The sequence below is a fragment of the Emiliania huxleyi genome, assembly GCF_000372725.1.
Source record: "Emiliania huxleyi CCMP1516 unplaced genomic scaffold EMIHUscaffold_27, whole genome shotgun sequence".
In the NCBI taxonomy this organism is placed as follows: Eukaryota; Haptophyta; order Isochrysidales; family Noelaerhabdaceae; genus Emiliania; species Emiliania huxleyi.
In genome coordinates, this window is record NW_005200011.1 from 114,386 (window position 1) to 130,805 (window position 16,420).

Sequence of the window (16,420 nt, forward strand, 5' to 3'; positions counted from 1 at the left end):
GCAGGCATCCCCTGTCCCTATTTGGTGGGGGACGCCCTTTGGTACAGGAGGCCATCCGTTTTTAAGGGTTTCCCCGCCCCCCGGGCCCCCTTTCCACACCGCCCAGGCCTGAAAAGGGGTGAAGGGTCCTGGCCCCCGCGGTCTTGGGCCACACCGGGGGGGGGCCGCCCCGGGGGTTTACCGCCCCCCCTGGGCCCCCCCAAAGGGGGGTCACAGGGAAGGGCTTGGGCCCCCCCCCCCCCCCCCCCATGCACGGCACGCGCGCCGGCACGCGATGCGTTGCCTCGGCCAGCTCATGATGAATGGTGAGCGGCTGATGCATGCCGGCAGGTTCTGCTCGGGGCCTCGTCGATGCTGGTCAACGGCAAGCCTCTCTCCTCGCCCTCGCCGGCACCGCCCTCGAGCCCGGCACACACCTCCCACGCGCCTCCCCTCAGGCACCCTCGTCTCTCGCGCCGGCACCGCGCTCGTCGCCATGGCGGCGCACGAGCACGGGGTCGCCGTGCTCGTCTGCTGCGAGACGTACAAGTTTACGGAGCGGGTCCTGCTCGACGCGATCTGCTACAACGAGCTCGGCGACCCCGACGCGCTGCTCCAGGCGGCGGACGCCGACCAGGGCGGCGCCTCGCTCTCCGACTGGCGCGAGCGGCCGCGGCTCAAGCTGCTCAACCTGATGTACGACGTGACGCCGATGAAGTACCTCACCATGGTCGTCACCGAGGCGGGCGTCATCCCGCCGACGTCGGTGCCGGTCATCATCCGCGAGGACAGGGACCGCGCGCAGCTCGCCGGCCCGTGAAGCGGACCCGCGGCACCCCATCGCGCGCACTGCCACCCCTGATCAAGCGAGAGAAAGTCGGGGGCGAAGCTGTCTACAGTGGCGCGAGCGACGTGTGAGCCTCCGTTTGGCCGCGGTTGTCCGAGGCCGCTCGGCGGTGACGCGTTAGGTGTCCTTCAACCCCCACACGCATATAGAAAATTTATTCTTGAAAAAGAAGAAAATATCTCGAGATTGTGGCGCCTGTGCCTGATGAGAGCTTGAGCCAGTTCTCAATAAACGCACACGGTTAAGGTGGCAGTCCGGGTTCTGTGAAGAGGGTCGCTCGTCGAATGCGAGCCAGTTCGCTCGCGACGCCGACGCCGACGCCGCCGCCGGAACGACCGCGGCGGCCGGTCGAGCGGCCGCCCCGGCCAGCGGCCGTATCGAGCCTGCCCGTCGCGAAGGTGCGGACCTCACGCGCCCCACCGGCCGCCCGCGCCGCCGCGCCCACGTCGCTCTCTCGAAGCCCAGCGCCACGCCGCTACGACTCCCATCGCGACGACTCCCGTGCTCGCTCGTGGCGCAGGCGATCGACTCCTGACACCCATCGAGCGGATGGGCGCGTTCCCGCCGCGACCCGGTACTCTCGAACGACTTTTGAGGGCAAAAGGTGCCGCCCGAGCCCATTCCCGCCGCCCGCCGCCCGAGATCAGCTGCCACCGGCCAGCGCGCGCGCGGAGACCTGCCGCGAGCGCCTCCGTGGCCCTAGCTGGGGTGATTAGCAAGCGCCTCGGCACTTTAGATTCGCCCCTCGGGCTTTTCCGCGCGCGTGATCAGTCTCGCGTTCTCTCCTTTTTCAGGCGCCTGTTTTCGGCCTCTGAAGAGCAACCGTCGAGGCGTCGATGCTCGCCTCCACGCCCGCGCCAGACCTCCGCGATTGGGGCGCCTTGTCGACGGGATCAATTGTGATTCCGGGCGTATTTTTCTGGTATCTTACTCGCACGTCGGCGACTCTTAGTCGCTTCTCCGTGCTAGGAGGCCTCTGTTTTGTGTCCGTGAGGACTAGATATCGAAACTAACATTCGGGAACATTTCAGTAAGATATCAGAAAAATGCGCGTTCGTTCACAATTCATGTGTATATGAACGGTGCCGACGGGTTTGGCGAGCATCGAAGCCGTCCAGGCGCAGCAACGCGACGGTTTCGGAGGCCGACGGCTCCGAAAGAGCCTCCCGAGCGAGGCCGGCGCGGTCACGGTACCGTGGAGGCCACAGACGTCGCCGGAGCGGCACTCCCGGGGCGCCACTCCCTCACCCGGTCAGGGGGGGCCAACCACAGCCCGCCTCACCGTCCGTGGAGCTTCCGTGGTCCGCCGCTTCGGCTTCGATTTTCGACCCTCCCGAGGCTGCTAGAGCAGCCCCACGGAGCCTCCCGGATGCATCGGCACACCGTCGTCCAGAACGCCGGCGCACGCGCTGCCCAGTGACTGGGCGGGTCGTCCCCGACTAGGGGCGGGCCCAGCCGCGCGGAGAAGGTCAGCGAGCTCGAAACACGTCGCCGCGGCCGGCCGTTTCGCAAGCCTGAGCGGGTCGCCAGACACCCGCGAGAGCCAGCAGCTAGAGCGCCGTCGTAGCCGCAGATCGAGTCGAGGAGCTTGATGTCCACGGTAGCAGTTGTGGAGAGCGGTGGCGCGGTGCGTGTAGAGGCGTCGACTGAGGGCTCCCTTTCGAAACGCGACGGGTACGGCATGACAACTGCCAGTACAGTTTTACGCCGGCCAGCGTGAGAGCACAACAGGGAGCCGGCGACCCGTACGCTTTGCGCGTGGCGACTGGTGGCTGTCTGGAGCTCGTGTGAGCTGGGCCGACGCGTGGCCGAGCCGAGAGGACCAGCGAGCGACCACCTTGGCGATGAAGCTTGGCGGCCGGCGCCTCGTCGCCAGACGTCACAGCGGCGTGGATGTAGGAGTGTGCGGCGACGGTTACCGGCAAATCCGGCCCAGTGTGGCCGGCAGCTGCCTAGCGCTGGCCTGTGGCCGGCGCCGCGGTGGCGGAGAAGGCGTCTCGCCGCCGTGGCGGCGGTCGGCAGGTGCGAGCGTGATGCCATCTTGCCGGACGACACCCGTCTCGCAAAACCCGGACTGCCATCGTCGTAGCGCGCGGCGCCAGCGCGCGCACCGGGTCCGCGCCTTCGCGCTCGCCGAGGCTCACATAGGTGCCTAGATGCTCGTCTCAATGCTCGCGGTGATGGGCCTGCGCCAGCCTCTGTCTCTGTCGCGCCGCTCCGCGTGTGCGTGCGGGCTCGGCGTTTCATCCACGCTGCTGAGCGCTTGCCCGGCGCACGCGGAGAAGTCTCGCAGTGATGGCTACTCCGTGCAGCGATCGGAGCGCGAGTGGGCCTACGTGCTGAGCGGCGAACAGTACTACATTCTGCGCAAGGGCGGGACCGAGCAGCCGAATACGTCGCCGCTCTACAAGGTTGACACTTCCTGAGCGGCAGTATTAGATGCGTCGAGCACGCTCGTGAGGTCGCACCTTGGTCGCATAGGAGAAGCGTGCCGGCACGTACCACTGCGCTGCCTGCGACTCGGCGCTCTTCAGCAGCGTCGACAAGTTCAACTCTGGGACGGGATGGCCGAGCTTCGCGACTTCACTCCCCGCCGTCGAGGTCTTGAAGAACAATCCCGTCCTAGCCGCCGTCGGGGGCACAGAGGTCCGCTGCGGGACCTGCGGCGGCCACCTCGGCGACGTCTTCGCCGACGGGTTCTTGTTCCCTGGCACACGCGCCGCGGAGAGCGGCAAACGCTTCTGCATCGACGGCGGCGCCCTGGTGTTCCGAGCCGAGGACGGCAGTGAGCCGATCGCCGGCGAAGCGCCTGCGGCCAAGCCGGTTGAGCTGCCATCCTGGCTGCAACCACCTAAGGTGGGAGGGGGACAAGCGAGAGCGTATTGACCTAAACAAGCGGCTTTTATTTTTTGTCTTTTTATTGTTTGTCTCGTTTTTCTCGCCGCCTCGCTCGCCGGGCGCAATGCGCGTGCGGCGGAGGAGACCGCACCGGGAGACACCGGTCACCGCTCTCCGCTCACACCGGGGTCACCGCTTCACCCCGCGGCCGGGGAGGTCCGCGCACCGACGCGCGACGGTCACACCTCACACCGGTCACACACTGCAGCTCTCACACGCACTGGGTGGGACATGTTTGTGCGATATATGACCGTAAAAAATCCTGTGTAACATGCCGTGTAGGCTGGGCGCAGGACCTCTTTTTACCCATCTCACACAGACACAGAGCAACAGTCGACAGACGTCCGTTTTTATTTATTTATTTAGGCTCGCGGCTTGCGCGCTGCGCGAGGACAAAATCGCGAGACCACGCGGGAAAGCGCAAGAGAGAAGAGTCTCTCAACACTCAAGCGTTCACAGTGAAGTGCTCGTTTCTCGCCCATCTGGTGGCCTTCTGCGCCACCACGCATCGCGGGCAGCGCGAGCTTGTGCGGCGCGATTTTCACACGCGACGCCGACGGGCGGGCGCGGCTGGCCACATGGCGGCCACAGCCGCGCGCAAGTGGGCGCGCGCCAGTTGCGGGGGCTGCACGTGCACCGAGGCAAGCTGTGCCCGGCAGAGCCGCGCTGGTGTCTGGCCGGCGCCTACCCGCAGCGGCAGGGCGTGTGATGGGGCGCTGCCCGCACCGCACGAAAGTCAGGTCGGGGGCTCGCTCGCCTTCTGCGAGTCGGAGAGCCGCCGTCCCGATCCCGAGGAATGGCAGCAGAGGGTGGCGTTCCGCGAGTAGCCGCGCCCGAGCTGGTTAGGGACGGGAGGCGCTCCTCTGCTGCCCGGCAGCGTCGCCTCCAGAGCGGCGACGGAGGCGTTGATCCGCGCGATCGAGCGCTCGGCCTCGGAGGGCGAGAAGTCGTCGAGCGCGCCGCCGCGGCGGCGCGCGTGGAGCGGCCTCGACTCGGCCGCGTCCCGCCCGACGTGGTAGAGGTGCTGCCTCGCCACCGGGGAGGAGCGCTGGCCGGCGCGCGTGGCGAAGTGCAGCTTGTAGTCGCCGCAGCGCGCAGCCCACAGGCCGGGGCACCTGATTCCATTCGAATGGCCTCCTTGGATGAGTAAACGCGACAGGACGCCGCCCACAGGCCGGGGCACCGCCGCCGGTCGCCGCGGCAGCCGGCGCCGGGCGTGCCTCCAAAGAAGAAGAGGCAGCGGTGCGGGCCCGCCTGTGCGGCCCGAGGCAGCTCAGGAGAGGGCGCGGGTGCCGCCGAGGAGGCGGTGCGGGGGGCTCACCTCGCTCCGCCCGGACAGGAGCGGGCGGAGGTCCCTCCCGTCGAGCAGCTGCGCGCGCGGAGTCCCGCCCGCGAGCCGGACGGCGGTGGGGAGCACGTCCAGCAGCGAGGCCACGGCGGCCGTCACGCGGCCGGCCGGCACGGTGCCCGGCAAGTGCGCGAGCGCGGGCACGCGGATGCCTCCCTCGTACGTCGTGAACTTGCCGCCCCGCAGCGGGCCTGCCGAGCCAGCCGCGGGGGCCATCTCCACCCACGGGCCGTTGTCGGACGCGAAGAGCGTCAGCGTGCTGCGCGCCGCGCCGGCCTCCGAGACGATCCTGCCCAGCTCGCCGATCGCCTGCAGGGAAGGCTCCGAGAAGGCTCCGAGAGGGCTCCGTGGAGGCTCTGAGACGGCGCACTACAGCTCCGCTGACCAGAGAGCGCCTCGTCCATCTCGAGCAGGTGTGAACAGCGTCTCTTCACTGCTACTGCTACTAGAGCGCCTCGTCCATCTCGAGCAGCGTGTCGCCGTAGCTCCCCGCGGCAGACCGGTTGCAGAAGCGGGGCGAGGGCGCGAGCGGCACGTGCGGCTGGTGGAAGGAGACGAAGAGGAACCTGTTCGCAGAACTGGTCTGGAGAGGCGCACCTCGTGCAGCTGGCCGAGGGGAGACGCGGCCGAGCCACGGCTGGGCGCGGCGGGCGGCGGAGAACACAAACTCGCGAGAGAAGGAGAGGTACGTGGCGGTGAGCGCTCCGATGTCGGCGGGCTGCTCCGCGATCGACTCGTTGGCGAGCAGCGGCAGCGGCAGCGCGTCGCTCAGCTGCCACGCGGAGGAGCCTAGACGCCTCGGCCACGCCTGGGTCACACCTCGGCCACGCCTGCCCCGCTCCCAGCTGCGAGGCGTCCCATGTCGGTGGAGAAGGGGATGCCGAGGAAGCGGTCAAAGCCGTGGTCGCGGGGCGTGTGTCCCGCCGCCTGGCCGAGGTGCCTACGCGGCCGGCGCAGTGGTCACGGCGGCGAACAGAGGGATTGCTTCACAATCCACTGCCCGTGACTCGTACCACTTTCCCGCCATGGCCGTCGCGTAGCCGAGCGAGCGGAGCTCCGTCCCAATGGTGTGCTCCGAGGCCGGCAGCCTACAGAGAGAAATTGAGATCCGGTCGCACCGCCAAGTCAGACATGTCTGTGGATGTGCCTCGTTCCGCATCTAATGTCACCCGCCCACCATTTGCGCCCGCTCCAAAGGCCGTGCCGTGCCATGTTGCGCCGGCGCCACCCCATCGAATCGCCATCCGGCCGGTCAGCAGCGCGCCACGCGCCGGCGAGCAGATGCACGACGGCGTGTAGAAGGCCGTGAAGCGAGTGCCGGCGGCGGCGAGCGCGTCGAGGTGGCGGAGAGGCATGTTTGCGTTCGGCCAGTCGCCCCAGCCCATGTCGTCCGCCAGAAGGAGCAGCAAATTTGGACGCAGCGGCCATGGGTGGTTTCCTTCGTCTCGCGGCATTTCTCGTCGGCCTTTCGCGGCTGCGTTAGGAGCAGCCAGTAGCCCCTCGGCAGCATATCGGCAGCATATCGCCCACGCCATCCACGGGCACCTGGCTTTCTTTTTTCGGTCCCTCTACCCCAATTTGGACCAAACAGAGCACAGGAAGCTCATCGTGTCCGTGTGTGCCGCCGAGTCATACAGATCGGCATTCCGCTTCCAGTTGCAGTGTTTGCTCGAGCGCCACTCGCAGCAGCCCGTCTCGCTCTGCTCCTCGCACAGCGCGCGGCAGCCCGCGGAGGTGTCGGGCGTCCCGAGGTAAGTTCGGTTGTTGCCCGTGAAGCCGTGATTGCCGGAGCCGTCATTCGACCAGCACACGTGCATGGCACTGTATGAGTCGCACCGTTGCGGCGGAGGCGAGGGCGGCGACGGCGGCGATGCTGGAGGCACAAACTGCGAGAAGGAGACGTCGTCCAGCGCCATGTCCGAGTACCAGCCGTTTCCCGTCCGGCCGTTGAAGCGCACTTGCACCGTCGAGGCGGGCAGAACGACCGCCGCGTCGAGCCAGCTATTGCCCTGGTTGCCAGCCCTGCTCCAGAGCGTCGACCAGCCCGTCTCGTTGTCGTAAGCCTCGAAGGAGAGGGTGCCCATGTTGGAGCCGTACATGTGGTAGGAGAAGGAGAGGGTGGCGGCCTGCTGGAGCGAGAAGAGCGGGCTCTCGAGCTGGTGCGGCGTGTTGGTGCGACCACTGGCCTCGGTGAAGAGGTAGGAGCCCGAGCCGCTGTGGCCACTGCCCGGGCCTGTGCTGTACGATGGCGTGCCGCCGTTCGTGCGCGTCCAAGAGTACCCGTCCGGCGCGGTGTCGGTCCAGGCGCAAGTGTCGACCTCGAAATCGCAGCTCAGCTGCACCATGCCGGGTAGAAGAGGGGGCGACAGCGACGGCGGCGACGGCGAGGGCGGCGGAGGGGCAGGCGGCGGCGGTGCCGGAGGCGGCGGCGTGGGAGGCGGCGAGGGCGACAGCGACGGCGGCGGCGGCGAGGGCGGCGGAGGGGCCGGCGGCGGCGGTGCCGGAGGCGGCGGCGTGGGAGGCGGCGAGGGCGACAGCGACGGCGGCGGCGGCGAGGGCGGCGGAGGGGCCGGCGGCGGCGGTGCCGGAGGCGGCGGTAAGGGTGGCGGCGGCGGAGTGGGCGGCGGTGCCGGAGGCGGCGGTGAGGGCAGTGGCGGCGAGGGCGACAGCGACGGCGGCGGCGGCGAGGGCGGCGGAGGGGCCGGCGGAGGCGGTGCCGGAGGCGGCGGCGTGGGAGGCGGCGAGGGCGGCAGCGACGGCGGCGGCGGAGTGGGCGGCGGAGGGGCCGGTGGCGGCGGGGCCGGCGGCGGCGGCGAGGGCGACAGCGACGGCGGCGGCGGAGTGGGCGGCGGAGGGGCAGGTGGCGGCGGGGCCGGCGGCGGCGGCGAGGGTGACAGCGACGGCGGCGGCGGAGTGGGCGGCGGAGGGGCCGGTGGCGGCGGGGCCGGCGGCGGCGGCGAGGGCGACAGCGACGGCGGCGGCGGAGTGGGCGGCGGAGGGGCCGGTGGCGGCGGGGCCGGCGGCGGCGTCGAGGGCGACAGCGACGGCGGCGGCGCAGTGGGCGGCGGAGGGGCCGGTGGCGGCGGGGCCGGCGGCGGCGGCGAGGGCGACAGCGACGGCGGCGGCGGAGTGGGCGGCGGAGGGGCCGGTGGCGGCGGGGCCGGCGGCGGCGGCGAGGGCGACAGCGACGGCGGCGGCGGAGTGGGCGGCGGAGGGGCGGGTGGCGGCGGGGCCGGCGGCGGCGGCGAGGGCGACAGCGACGGCGGCGGCGGAGTGGGCGGCGGAGGGGCCGGTGGCGGCGGGGCCGGCGGCGGCGGCGAGGGCGACAGCGACGGCGGCGGCGGAGTGGGCGGCGGCGGGGCCGGTGGCGGCGGGGCCGGCGGCGGCGGCGAGGGCGACAGCGACGGCGGTGGCGGAGTGGGCGGCGGAGGGGCCGGTGGCGGCGGGGCCGGCGGCGGCGGGGCCGGCGGCGGCGGCGAGGGCGACAGCGACGGCGGCGGCGGAGTGGGCGGCGGAGGGGCGGGTGGCGGCGGGGCCGGCGGCGGCGGCGAGGGCGACAGCGACGGCGGCGGCGGAGTGGGCGGCGGAGGGGCCGGTGGCGGCGGGGCCGGCGGCGGCGGCGAGGGCGACAGCGACGGCGGCGGCGGAGTGGGCGGCGGCGGGGCCGGTGGCGGCGGGGCCGGCGGCGGCGGCGAGGGCGACAGCGACGGCGGCGGCGGAGTGGGCGGCGGAGGGGCCGGTGGCGGCGGGGCCGGCGGCGGCGGCGAGGGCGACAGCGACGGCGGCGGCGGAGTGGGCGGCGGAGGGGCCGGTGGCGGCGGGGCCGGCGGCGGCGGCGAGGGCGACAGCGACGGCGGCGGCGGAGTGGGCGGCGGAGGGGCCGGTGGCGGCGGGGCCGGCGGCGGCGGCGAGGGCGACAGCGACGGCGGCGGCGGAGTGGGCGGCGGAGGGGCCGGTGGCGGCGGGGCCGGCGGCAGCGACGGCGGCGGCGGCGAGGGCGACGGCGGTATAGACGGCGGTGACGGCGGCGGCGACGGCGGCGGCCTCGGCGGTGCGACGCAGTCCTCGGACACGGTCGACACGTTGGAGCCTGTCGTGTGGGCGAGCGCCGAGCTGACATCGCCAATCTCGCAGCTCGAGCCCAGAGAAGTGGCCTCGATGGCAACGTCGATCTCCGACCCCGCTGACTCCGCTTGCACTTGCACGCCTGAAGAATCGAACGCATCGTTTGATTCGCATCCACGGCTATATCTCGACGGCAACTCGGCCGTATCTCCTCGCCACCTGCTGTATCCGCCAAGTCAGCAGCAACCTGCGACGCGTTGATGGCACGAACGGTTTGGTTGAGGTCCTGCTCCGAGAGCGCTCGCCCGTTCCTGCACAGAGCAAGGCAAAGTTGTGATTGGTGCTTCACGAGGTGCAACCGGGATATGTGCCGGGGCATGGGCGAAATCCTGCGCAATCGAACGCTGTTGTGGCCAAGCCTCTGGACTGCAGACGCAAACCAAGACGACGAGCACGGGTTGCTGACTCGACCTTGTAAAACCTATTCATGCTGAAGCGATGAGCCGAAGCTGCAACTGCACGAACTGCTGCTCCTAGCTCTCAGGACCCGGAATCCGTTGGGACAGGACGAGCATGGCGCCTGCATAGGCATGCCAACGTGACTGCTTCTAGCCGTGCGCGGCCATAAGACTAGATAGAATGGAGGACAACGCGGCCCACTTCTCCGTTGTGCTCTCGGACAGAGAAATCTCTCGGTGAGGTGGCTTTCGGCTATTCCACGCACCCGGAAGGAGTACCAGTACCTGCCACTAGCGCAGGTGCTGACGTGCTTGAGGCGTCGCCGGTGCGCTGTCGGTGGAGGCAGCGGCGGAGGCAGCGGCTGCGGAGATAGCGGCGGCACCGTGGGTGGCGACGGCAAAGATGGCGGGCGAGGGAGCGACGGAGGAGCCGATGGCGGTGGCGGCGACTCGGGGGGGTGAGGCGGATGTAGTGGTGGCACTGGATTCAACGGCGGCGGCGGCGGAGGTGGAGGAGCAGGCGCCCTGCTGGGCGGATACGGCGGAGGCAGTGGTGGCGGCACCGGCGCCATCCCCGGTAGGTGTGGTGGGAGGGCAGGCGGTGCGGGTGGTGGGCTCGGGCGGCCATGAAAGTCGAAGATAGATAGGGCCTCGGCGGCGGTCACCACCTAGAGCGCACACCGCCCCTCGCGTGAGTCCACGCCGCACCGCGCCAGCGATGGAGCTCGGCATGCGTTTCGGTTGCGTTGACGTCGCACTCGCTGCCCTCATAGCACTGTGACTTGACGGCCGTCTTAATCTGGTCGCCAGTGACCTGCTGCCCGTCCGCGATGTCAAAGGTAATCGGACCATCCCTGCAGTGCCGGCCAGACGGACATAGGCACAGGGCTTACGTCTTCGCGTGAGGGAGCATGGGAACGCAGGGTGTAGTGTGCAACGTGGATCGCGGCTATCTCGGCATGACGCACTGCTGCAGGAGCTCGATTTCAGACTCCTCCGTGGCCCCCATGGCCGCCTGTTGGGCGCAAATGCCCGTGGTCAGAGACGGTGCGGCGATCTCGGAGAATCTCTCCGGCCTCGCCTCCACGGTGTCGACGATGTTGCCGATGGTGGTGTCCTCCTAAGAGTAAACGCAGGAACCAACAAATAAGAACAGTGGCAAGCCGGGGGTCCTGACGACCTCGTGAGTCGAAGCGCTTCGACACCAGGGCGTGCACTCGATGCGATGCAGCCGAATGTGTCTTCTCGAGTGCCAGTTGGAATAGCGGGATGTATATGCAGCATCTTGGGCGCCCTCCTTCACCTCGCTGACAGGCAGTTGGGCCTCGTAGTGGAGTGTGCTGGTCAAGGGCGGGAAGGGCGGTGTGCTCGGCGGTGGGGAGGGCGGCGGCGACGGAGGGGGGGGTGAAGGAGGAGGTGGCCACGGAGAAGGCGGCGGCGGCAGCGGCGGCGGCGCCGATGGTGGTGGTGGTAACGGCGGTGGCGATGAGGGAGGCGGTGGAGGAGCCTGTGGCTCTTCGGTGGGCACGGCTGGCGGGAAGGAAGGCGGTGGTGGAGAGGGCGGTGACGAGGGCGGCGGAGAGGGCGGCGGCGAAGGCGGTGGCGAGGGCGGCGGAGAGGGCGGCGGCGAGGGCGGCGGCGAGGGCGGCGGAGAGGGCGGCGGAGAGGGCGGCGGAGATGGCGGCGCGGCAGGAGGCGAGGAGGGCGGCGATGCTGGCGGCGACGAGGGCGGCGGCGAGGGCGGCGGAGAGGGCGGCGGAGAGGGCGGCGGCGAGGGTGGCGGCGAGGGCGGCGGCGAGGGCGGCGGCGAGGGCGGCGGAGAGGGCGGCGGAGAGGGCGGCGGAGAGGGCGGCGGAGAGGGCGGCGGAGAGGGCGGCGGAGATGGGGGCGGCGAGGGCGGCGGCGAGGGCGGCGGCGAGGGCGGCGGAGAGGGCGGCGGCGAGGGCGGCGGCAGCGGCGTCGGCGGCGGCGGTGAGGGGGATAGCGGCGGAGGCGATGCGCCCTGTGCCGACGGGCCGCACTCGGAGCAGCCGTTGCAGCCCCCCCAGGTGCACTTGTTATCCCAGTCTTGCGTCTTGTCCTCACAGAATGGCTTGCACACCGGCGCGGGGGAACACTCGGTGCAGCCGTTGCACCCCCCCCAGGTGCACTTGTTATCCCAGTCTTGCGTCTTGTCTTCACAAAACGGCTTGCACACCGGTGCACGGAGAGAGCACTCGGTGCAGCCCTTGCAGCCCTCCCAGGTGCACTTGTCATCCCATGCCTGCGTCTTGTCCTCACAAAACGGCTTGCACGCCGGCGCGGGAGAGCACTCGGTGCAGCCCTTGCAGCCCTCCCAGGTGCACTTGTCATCCCATGCCTGCGTCTTGTCCTCACAAAACGGCTTGCACTCGGACTCGGCGCCGCACTCGGTGCAGCCGCCGCAGCCGGCCCAGCTGCACCGGGCGTCCCAGGGTTGCGTCTTTGCTTCACAGAAGCCCTGGCATTGTGGCGGGCTTGCAGGCGGTGGTTGGACGTAGCATTCGCTGCAACTGTCGCAGCCATTCCAGGTGCAGAGCGACTCCCACGGCTCGGTCTTCTTCTCGCAGAAGGGATTGCACGCGCCATCCACCCCTCCAACGAGCTGCAGCAAAGCAAGGAGGGGCGCTGCCCGTGCGGCTCTCCTGCCCGGCATCGGACAGCGACCGACGAGAACACGGTCGTCGGTCCGACTCCAAAAACGTCAAGAGCCACAACCGAAGACCGGACATTTAGAGAGACCTGTCGTCCTGCCAACACGCCCTCGATCTGTTCCGTCCCGAGACCGTCATCTCTTACGACATTCTTTACGACATATCTCACATCATCGTCAACCCGTACACCGCTCAACTCTGCGTCGCCGCCTTCAGCTCCAGACCAGCCATCACCCTCGCCACGTTACTACCTGGGGTCTGGGCCGCCGGCAACGGGAAGAAGAAGAAGGAGCCGCCCGTCTATGCTCTTTACATCCCTCGACTCGGACGCGGCATCTTCAGCTGCTGGGATCTCTGCGCTGCACATGGGGCAATCGGCGGCAGCGGAGCGATCCACAAAAAGTACGGTGAAGACAATGGGGGCGTCCCGGCAGCGCTTCAACACATCAACCTACACGTGCCGCTCCCTGCCGGCTTCCCGATTGCACTTGACCACTGGTACCCCTTCAACGGCGATCCCGTGCCAGCGACCGAAGCGGCGGCCGCCAACCCCACCCTCCTCACGCCCGGTGCCCTCGGTACCGCCACCGCCGACGCCACCGCCACCGCCACCGCAGCCGCCACCGCAGCCGCAGCCACGCCCCCCACCGCGCCTCCCTCCGCTGACACCGCGCCCCCGCCAGCCAACCCGAGCCCAACTCCCGCGCACGGCACAGCCGGCCCCAGCTGCAGCTCCGACAACGGCCCGACCTCGGTTGCCGGCTCCTCCTCCGACGGCGACTGCACACTCCCCCCCAAGAAGCGGAAGATCTCGCCGGGAGGATGTGCGCCGCGCTTCGGCTGCAACTTCTACGGAGGCGCCTTCCCGGGCCTCGCCCTCGCCACCGCCGCGCTCACGTCGAGCGCCGCCACCACCCGCGCAGTCGCCCAGCCCCTCGCCCGACTGCAACTCGACAGCGCCGATACCCACTTGGATTCCGTCGCGACGGCAGCCTCGCCTACGCAGGCAGGCGCCCTCGCACGCCCCGAGTACATGCCCGCGCAGGGCGGCGCTTTCCCAGGCCCGTGGCACATCTTCAGCGTCACCATCTACGCCACGCCTGGAACCACCAACACCCGCACCCGGTCCGACCGCTCCGACGACGAATCAGAGTCAGGCAACAACGACAGTCGCCACGGCGGGCCAGGCGACCCACGACGGGGTTCGAAGGAGCCTCGCCTCCACTAAAACAGCTGCTGCGCTGCTCCGGACGCGGCAGACACCCGCCGGAAGCGGGCGGTGCCCACGGTGCCCACCTCCGTCGACGAGGCAACCAGGGCGCTCATCACCGCCACGTCCGAGGAGGAACAGCTCGAGGCCGGCCTGGTTCTGCGCTGCCTGGAGGACGGACACGACCCAAGCCTCCGAGCCGCCGGCACCGCCGCCCCACCGCCCACACTGCCGCCGCCACCGCCACCAGTGCTATCCCCCGGCACCGTCTACCTCAACGACGCACCGCCCGCGTTGCCGCCTGCACCCGCCGAGTCGCCAAAGTCTCCAACCGAGCTCGCCGCCGCTGCACCACCACCGCCGTCACCCGTGCAGTACGAAGCCACCGAACGCAGCGGCACTGGACAAGAGGCCACCGTCGGCAGCGTGCCACCCGGCTGCCTCGAAGCTCTCTCAAACCAGCCCGCCGGCGCCTCGATGCCGCCCGAGTGCCTCGCCGCCGCCGCCACCCCGCCGCCGCCGCCTCCAGACGGAAACGCTATGGAACTCGACCACCTCGACACGCCCTCCCTGCCTCCCTCGCCACCGCACCCAGACGACCGCGTGCCAGGCAGCGACGAAGACGATGATGACGACGACGACGACGGCAGCGAACCGCCCGAGCAGCGACCAGCAGACCAGGCCGCCCTCGCCGCCGCCCTCGCCGAGGTTGCTCCCGCCCAACACCTCAGCTTTCTTCCCGACAGCGGAACGCTCGCCGCTCAAGCCGCCGCCCTCCGGATGCCTCCAGCCCCCGCCGGCCCCCCAATGCCGCCCACGCCGCCCCCCTTCCCCCCGCCCGCCGACGCCGCCACGCTCGCCGCCCTCGCCGCCGTGGCCGACACCGTCACCGCCGCCGCCGCCGAAACCAACGAAGGAAAGTTCAAGTGCCTCGTTTGCGAACTCGACTTTGGAAATAACCAGAGCTCGGCGGCCCGACTTCTTCGACACTTTACGGATAAGCACCCCAACGCGACCGACGCCGAATTGGCCTCCTCGGCGCTCACCAAGTGCGTGGCGTGCGACAAACTTGCGTGCGTCATCGTCACGGGAGGCAACCAACGGAGCAACCTCTTCAATCATTACGTCAGCAACAAGAAGCAGCACCAACACCAACAACGCGCGGGCGCCGGACACACCCCGACCGCCGACTGCAACGCCGCCGCCGCTTGGGTCCGTGAGCACGCCCCTCCCCGGTCCCCCGGCTCGTACGTCACCCACGCCGTCGGCACCGACTCCGCCGCCAGCCGGATCCAGCAGGCCCGCCACCCCGACGACGTCCCCGGCGCCGCCCGCATACAGAGAGCAGCGGTCGCCGCGTTACACAACGCGTGCGGCAACCCCTCGGCCGCCATCGACCCTCTCAAACTCAACACGACTCCGGCCGCCGACTTTAACCTGTGCTTCACCGACGGCATCTCGCTCGAGGCCTTCAAACGATTGCAACTGCATCACCAGGAGTTCCCTGCGAGTGAGGAGTACCGAGACCTGTGCCGGGCACCAATCCTCTTTGGCATGGAGGCGTTTGCCAGCACGCCGCGGAAGCCGGGCACCCTCGATGGTGCACGTGGAGCCTGCTACGCCGTCGTGTCCGCCGTGCTCATCACCTGCCGTCCCGTCGGCACGCAGAAGTACACGTACGACCAGATGGTGCAACGGGCCGCCGCCTGTGCTTCGTCCCCCGACGGTTTCATGGCTTTGTTTCGCGAGCTCGTCCTCTCCGCCTCCGCTCCCCCCGCACGGCCCGAACAAGAGGGAGACCGGCCCGTCTCCGACCCCAACCGGACGCAGACGCTGGAGGAACAGACCAGGTCCGCTTTCTACTGGGCGAACCGACGCGAGTGGAAGAAGGCATGGAACTGCTTCAACTCGCTCAAACCTGCAGACGGCCGGAGCCGAAAGGTCGTCGACGAATTCATCAACAAAACTCCGCAGGCCAAGGCACCACCCGAACATGCGATGCGCGACGAACCCGGATATGAGGCGGGCAAGTACAAGATCAAGCCAGAGATCTTTGCCAGGTTCGTTCGCAGCTGCAACGTCACCAGAGCTGGAGGCCCTAACACGTCGACTACGACTTTGTGCGCATCATCACCGACAGCGAACGTGGCTCCAAGTGCCTCCTTAACTACTTCACCGCATTCTCGTGGGGCGTCGAACACCCTCGGCTACAGCAGCTCGACGCCGACCTCAAAGCCTTGTGCCTCGTCAAGGAAGACGGCTCCCTCCGCCCCCTCGGCATGTGCAGCATCATGCCGCGGTCGGCTGAGCGCTGCATACACATGCAAGAGTGCCCCTGGATGGAGCAGTACCTCACCTCGCCGCTGAGGATCGTTACGCCCGAGATGTGGCCATCGCCAACGCCGCCGCCGCCCTCACCGCCGCCGAGCATACCCTCAAAACCACCGTCGACCGCGTCCGGGCCGGAGGCGGCACCGACAGCGACATCACAGCGGCCAGAGACGCCCTCGACGCCGCCTACCGAGCCGACGCAGCTGCACGGCAACCAGTCAACTTCCCAGTCAACTATGGGTATTCGAAGAATGGAACCCATCTCGTGTGCCACACAGTCACTTCGTGGCACACCCTGCGACCTGGGAATGCGTCAATCAAGTCAGACAAGCGTAACTTCTTCAACCTCACGGGACAGCCCCTGGACGCAGACGGCAACCCAGACCCGAGCGGGTGCGGCAGGACTGTCTGTTTTGAGTGGGCGCGCAGGCGCAATCCGGCAATCATCCCGGCGATGCGGTTGGTGTTTGGTCGACGCAGCTTCCTCCGTCTGTGCAGCGCGGACGGACCGCTCCAGGACCCTCGGGCGGCCGGACCGAGCGACGCCGACGCACCGTGGGACCCGCTCAGCCTGGAGCCGCCCGGCGAGGACGCCGACGGCTACATCCGGTC

The 16,420-nt window shown here is 69.6% G+C and overlaps 4 protein-coding genes across 4 annotated transcripts in view; 2 read left to right on the forward strand and 2 right to left on the reverse strand.

The window, feature by feature from the left end:
- EMIHUDRAFT_100973 (hypothetical protein) overlaps positions 1–799 on the forward strand; it is a gene marked incomplete at both ends in the record, with an annotated part of 2,491 nt that extends 1,692 nt beyond the window's left edge. The window contains 2 exons of the mRNA XM_005776911.1: positions 206–305; positions 438–799. Coding sequence (XP_005776968.1) covers positions 206–305; positions 438–799 — 462 coding nt within the window. The remainder of the gene's footprint in view (positions 1–205; positions 306–437) is intronic.
- A 2,333-nt stretch (positions 800–3,132) lies between these two features.
- On the forward strand, positions 3,133–3,601 carry EMIHUDRAFT_58898 (methionine sulfoxide reductase; the record flags this gene model as incomplete). The annotated part of the gene is made up of 2 exons (XM_005776912.1): positions 3,133–3,237; positions 3,308–3,601. Coding segments are annotated over 2 exons (399 nt in total), but the record flags the coding sequence as incomplete, so codon positions are not given.
- Positions 3,602–4,460: 859 nt separating this feature from the next.
- Positions 4,461–6,526, reverse strand: EMIHUDRAFT_206526 (hypothetical protein; the record flags this gene model as incomplete). Its single annotated transcript, XM_005776913.1, has 7 exons — positions 4,461–4,655; positions 5,046–5,381; positions 5,608–5,638; positions 5,708–5,844; positions 5,892–6,012; positions 6,086–6,144; positions 6,242–6,526. The coding sequence occupies 7 exons, from the start codon at positions 6,524–6,526 to the stop codon at positions 4,461–4,463; spliced, it is 1,164 nt and encodes a 387-aa protein (XP_005776970.1).
- A 114-nt stretch (positions 6,527–6,640) lies between these two features.
- Positions 6,641–12,345, reverse strand: EMIHUDRAFT_206527 (hypothetical protein; the record flags this gene model as incomplete). The annotated part of the gene is made up of 8 exons (XM_005776914.1): positions 6,641–7,408; positions 9,131–9,279; positions 9,357–9,448; positions 10,264–10,449; positions 10,564–10,715; positions 10,899–10,935; positions 11,617–12,258; positions 12,332–12,345. 8 exons carry the CDS (start codon positions 12,343–12,345, stop codon positions 6,641–6,643), a joined length of 2,040 nt encoding a protein of 679 aa, XP_005776971.1.
- Between the last annotated feature and the right edge of the window lie 4,075 nt (positions 12,346–16,420).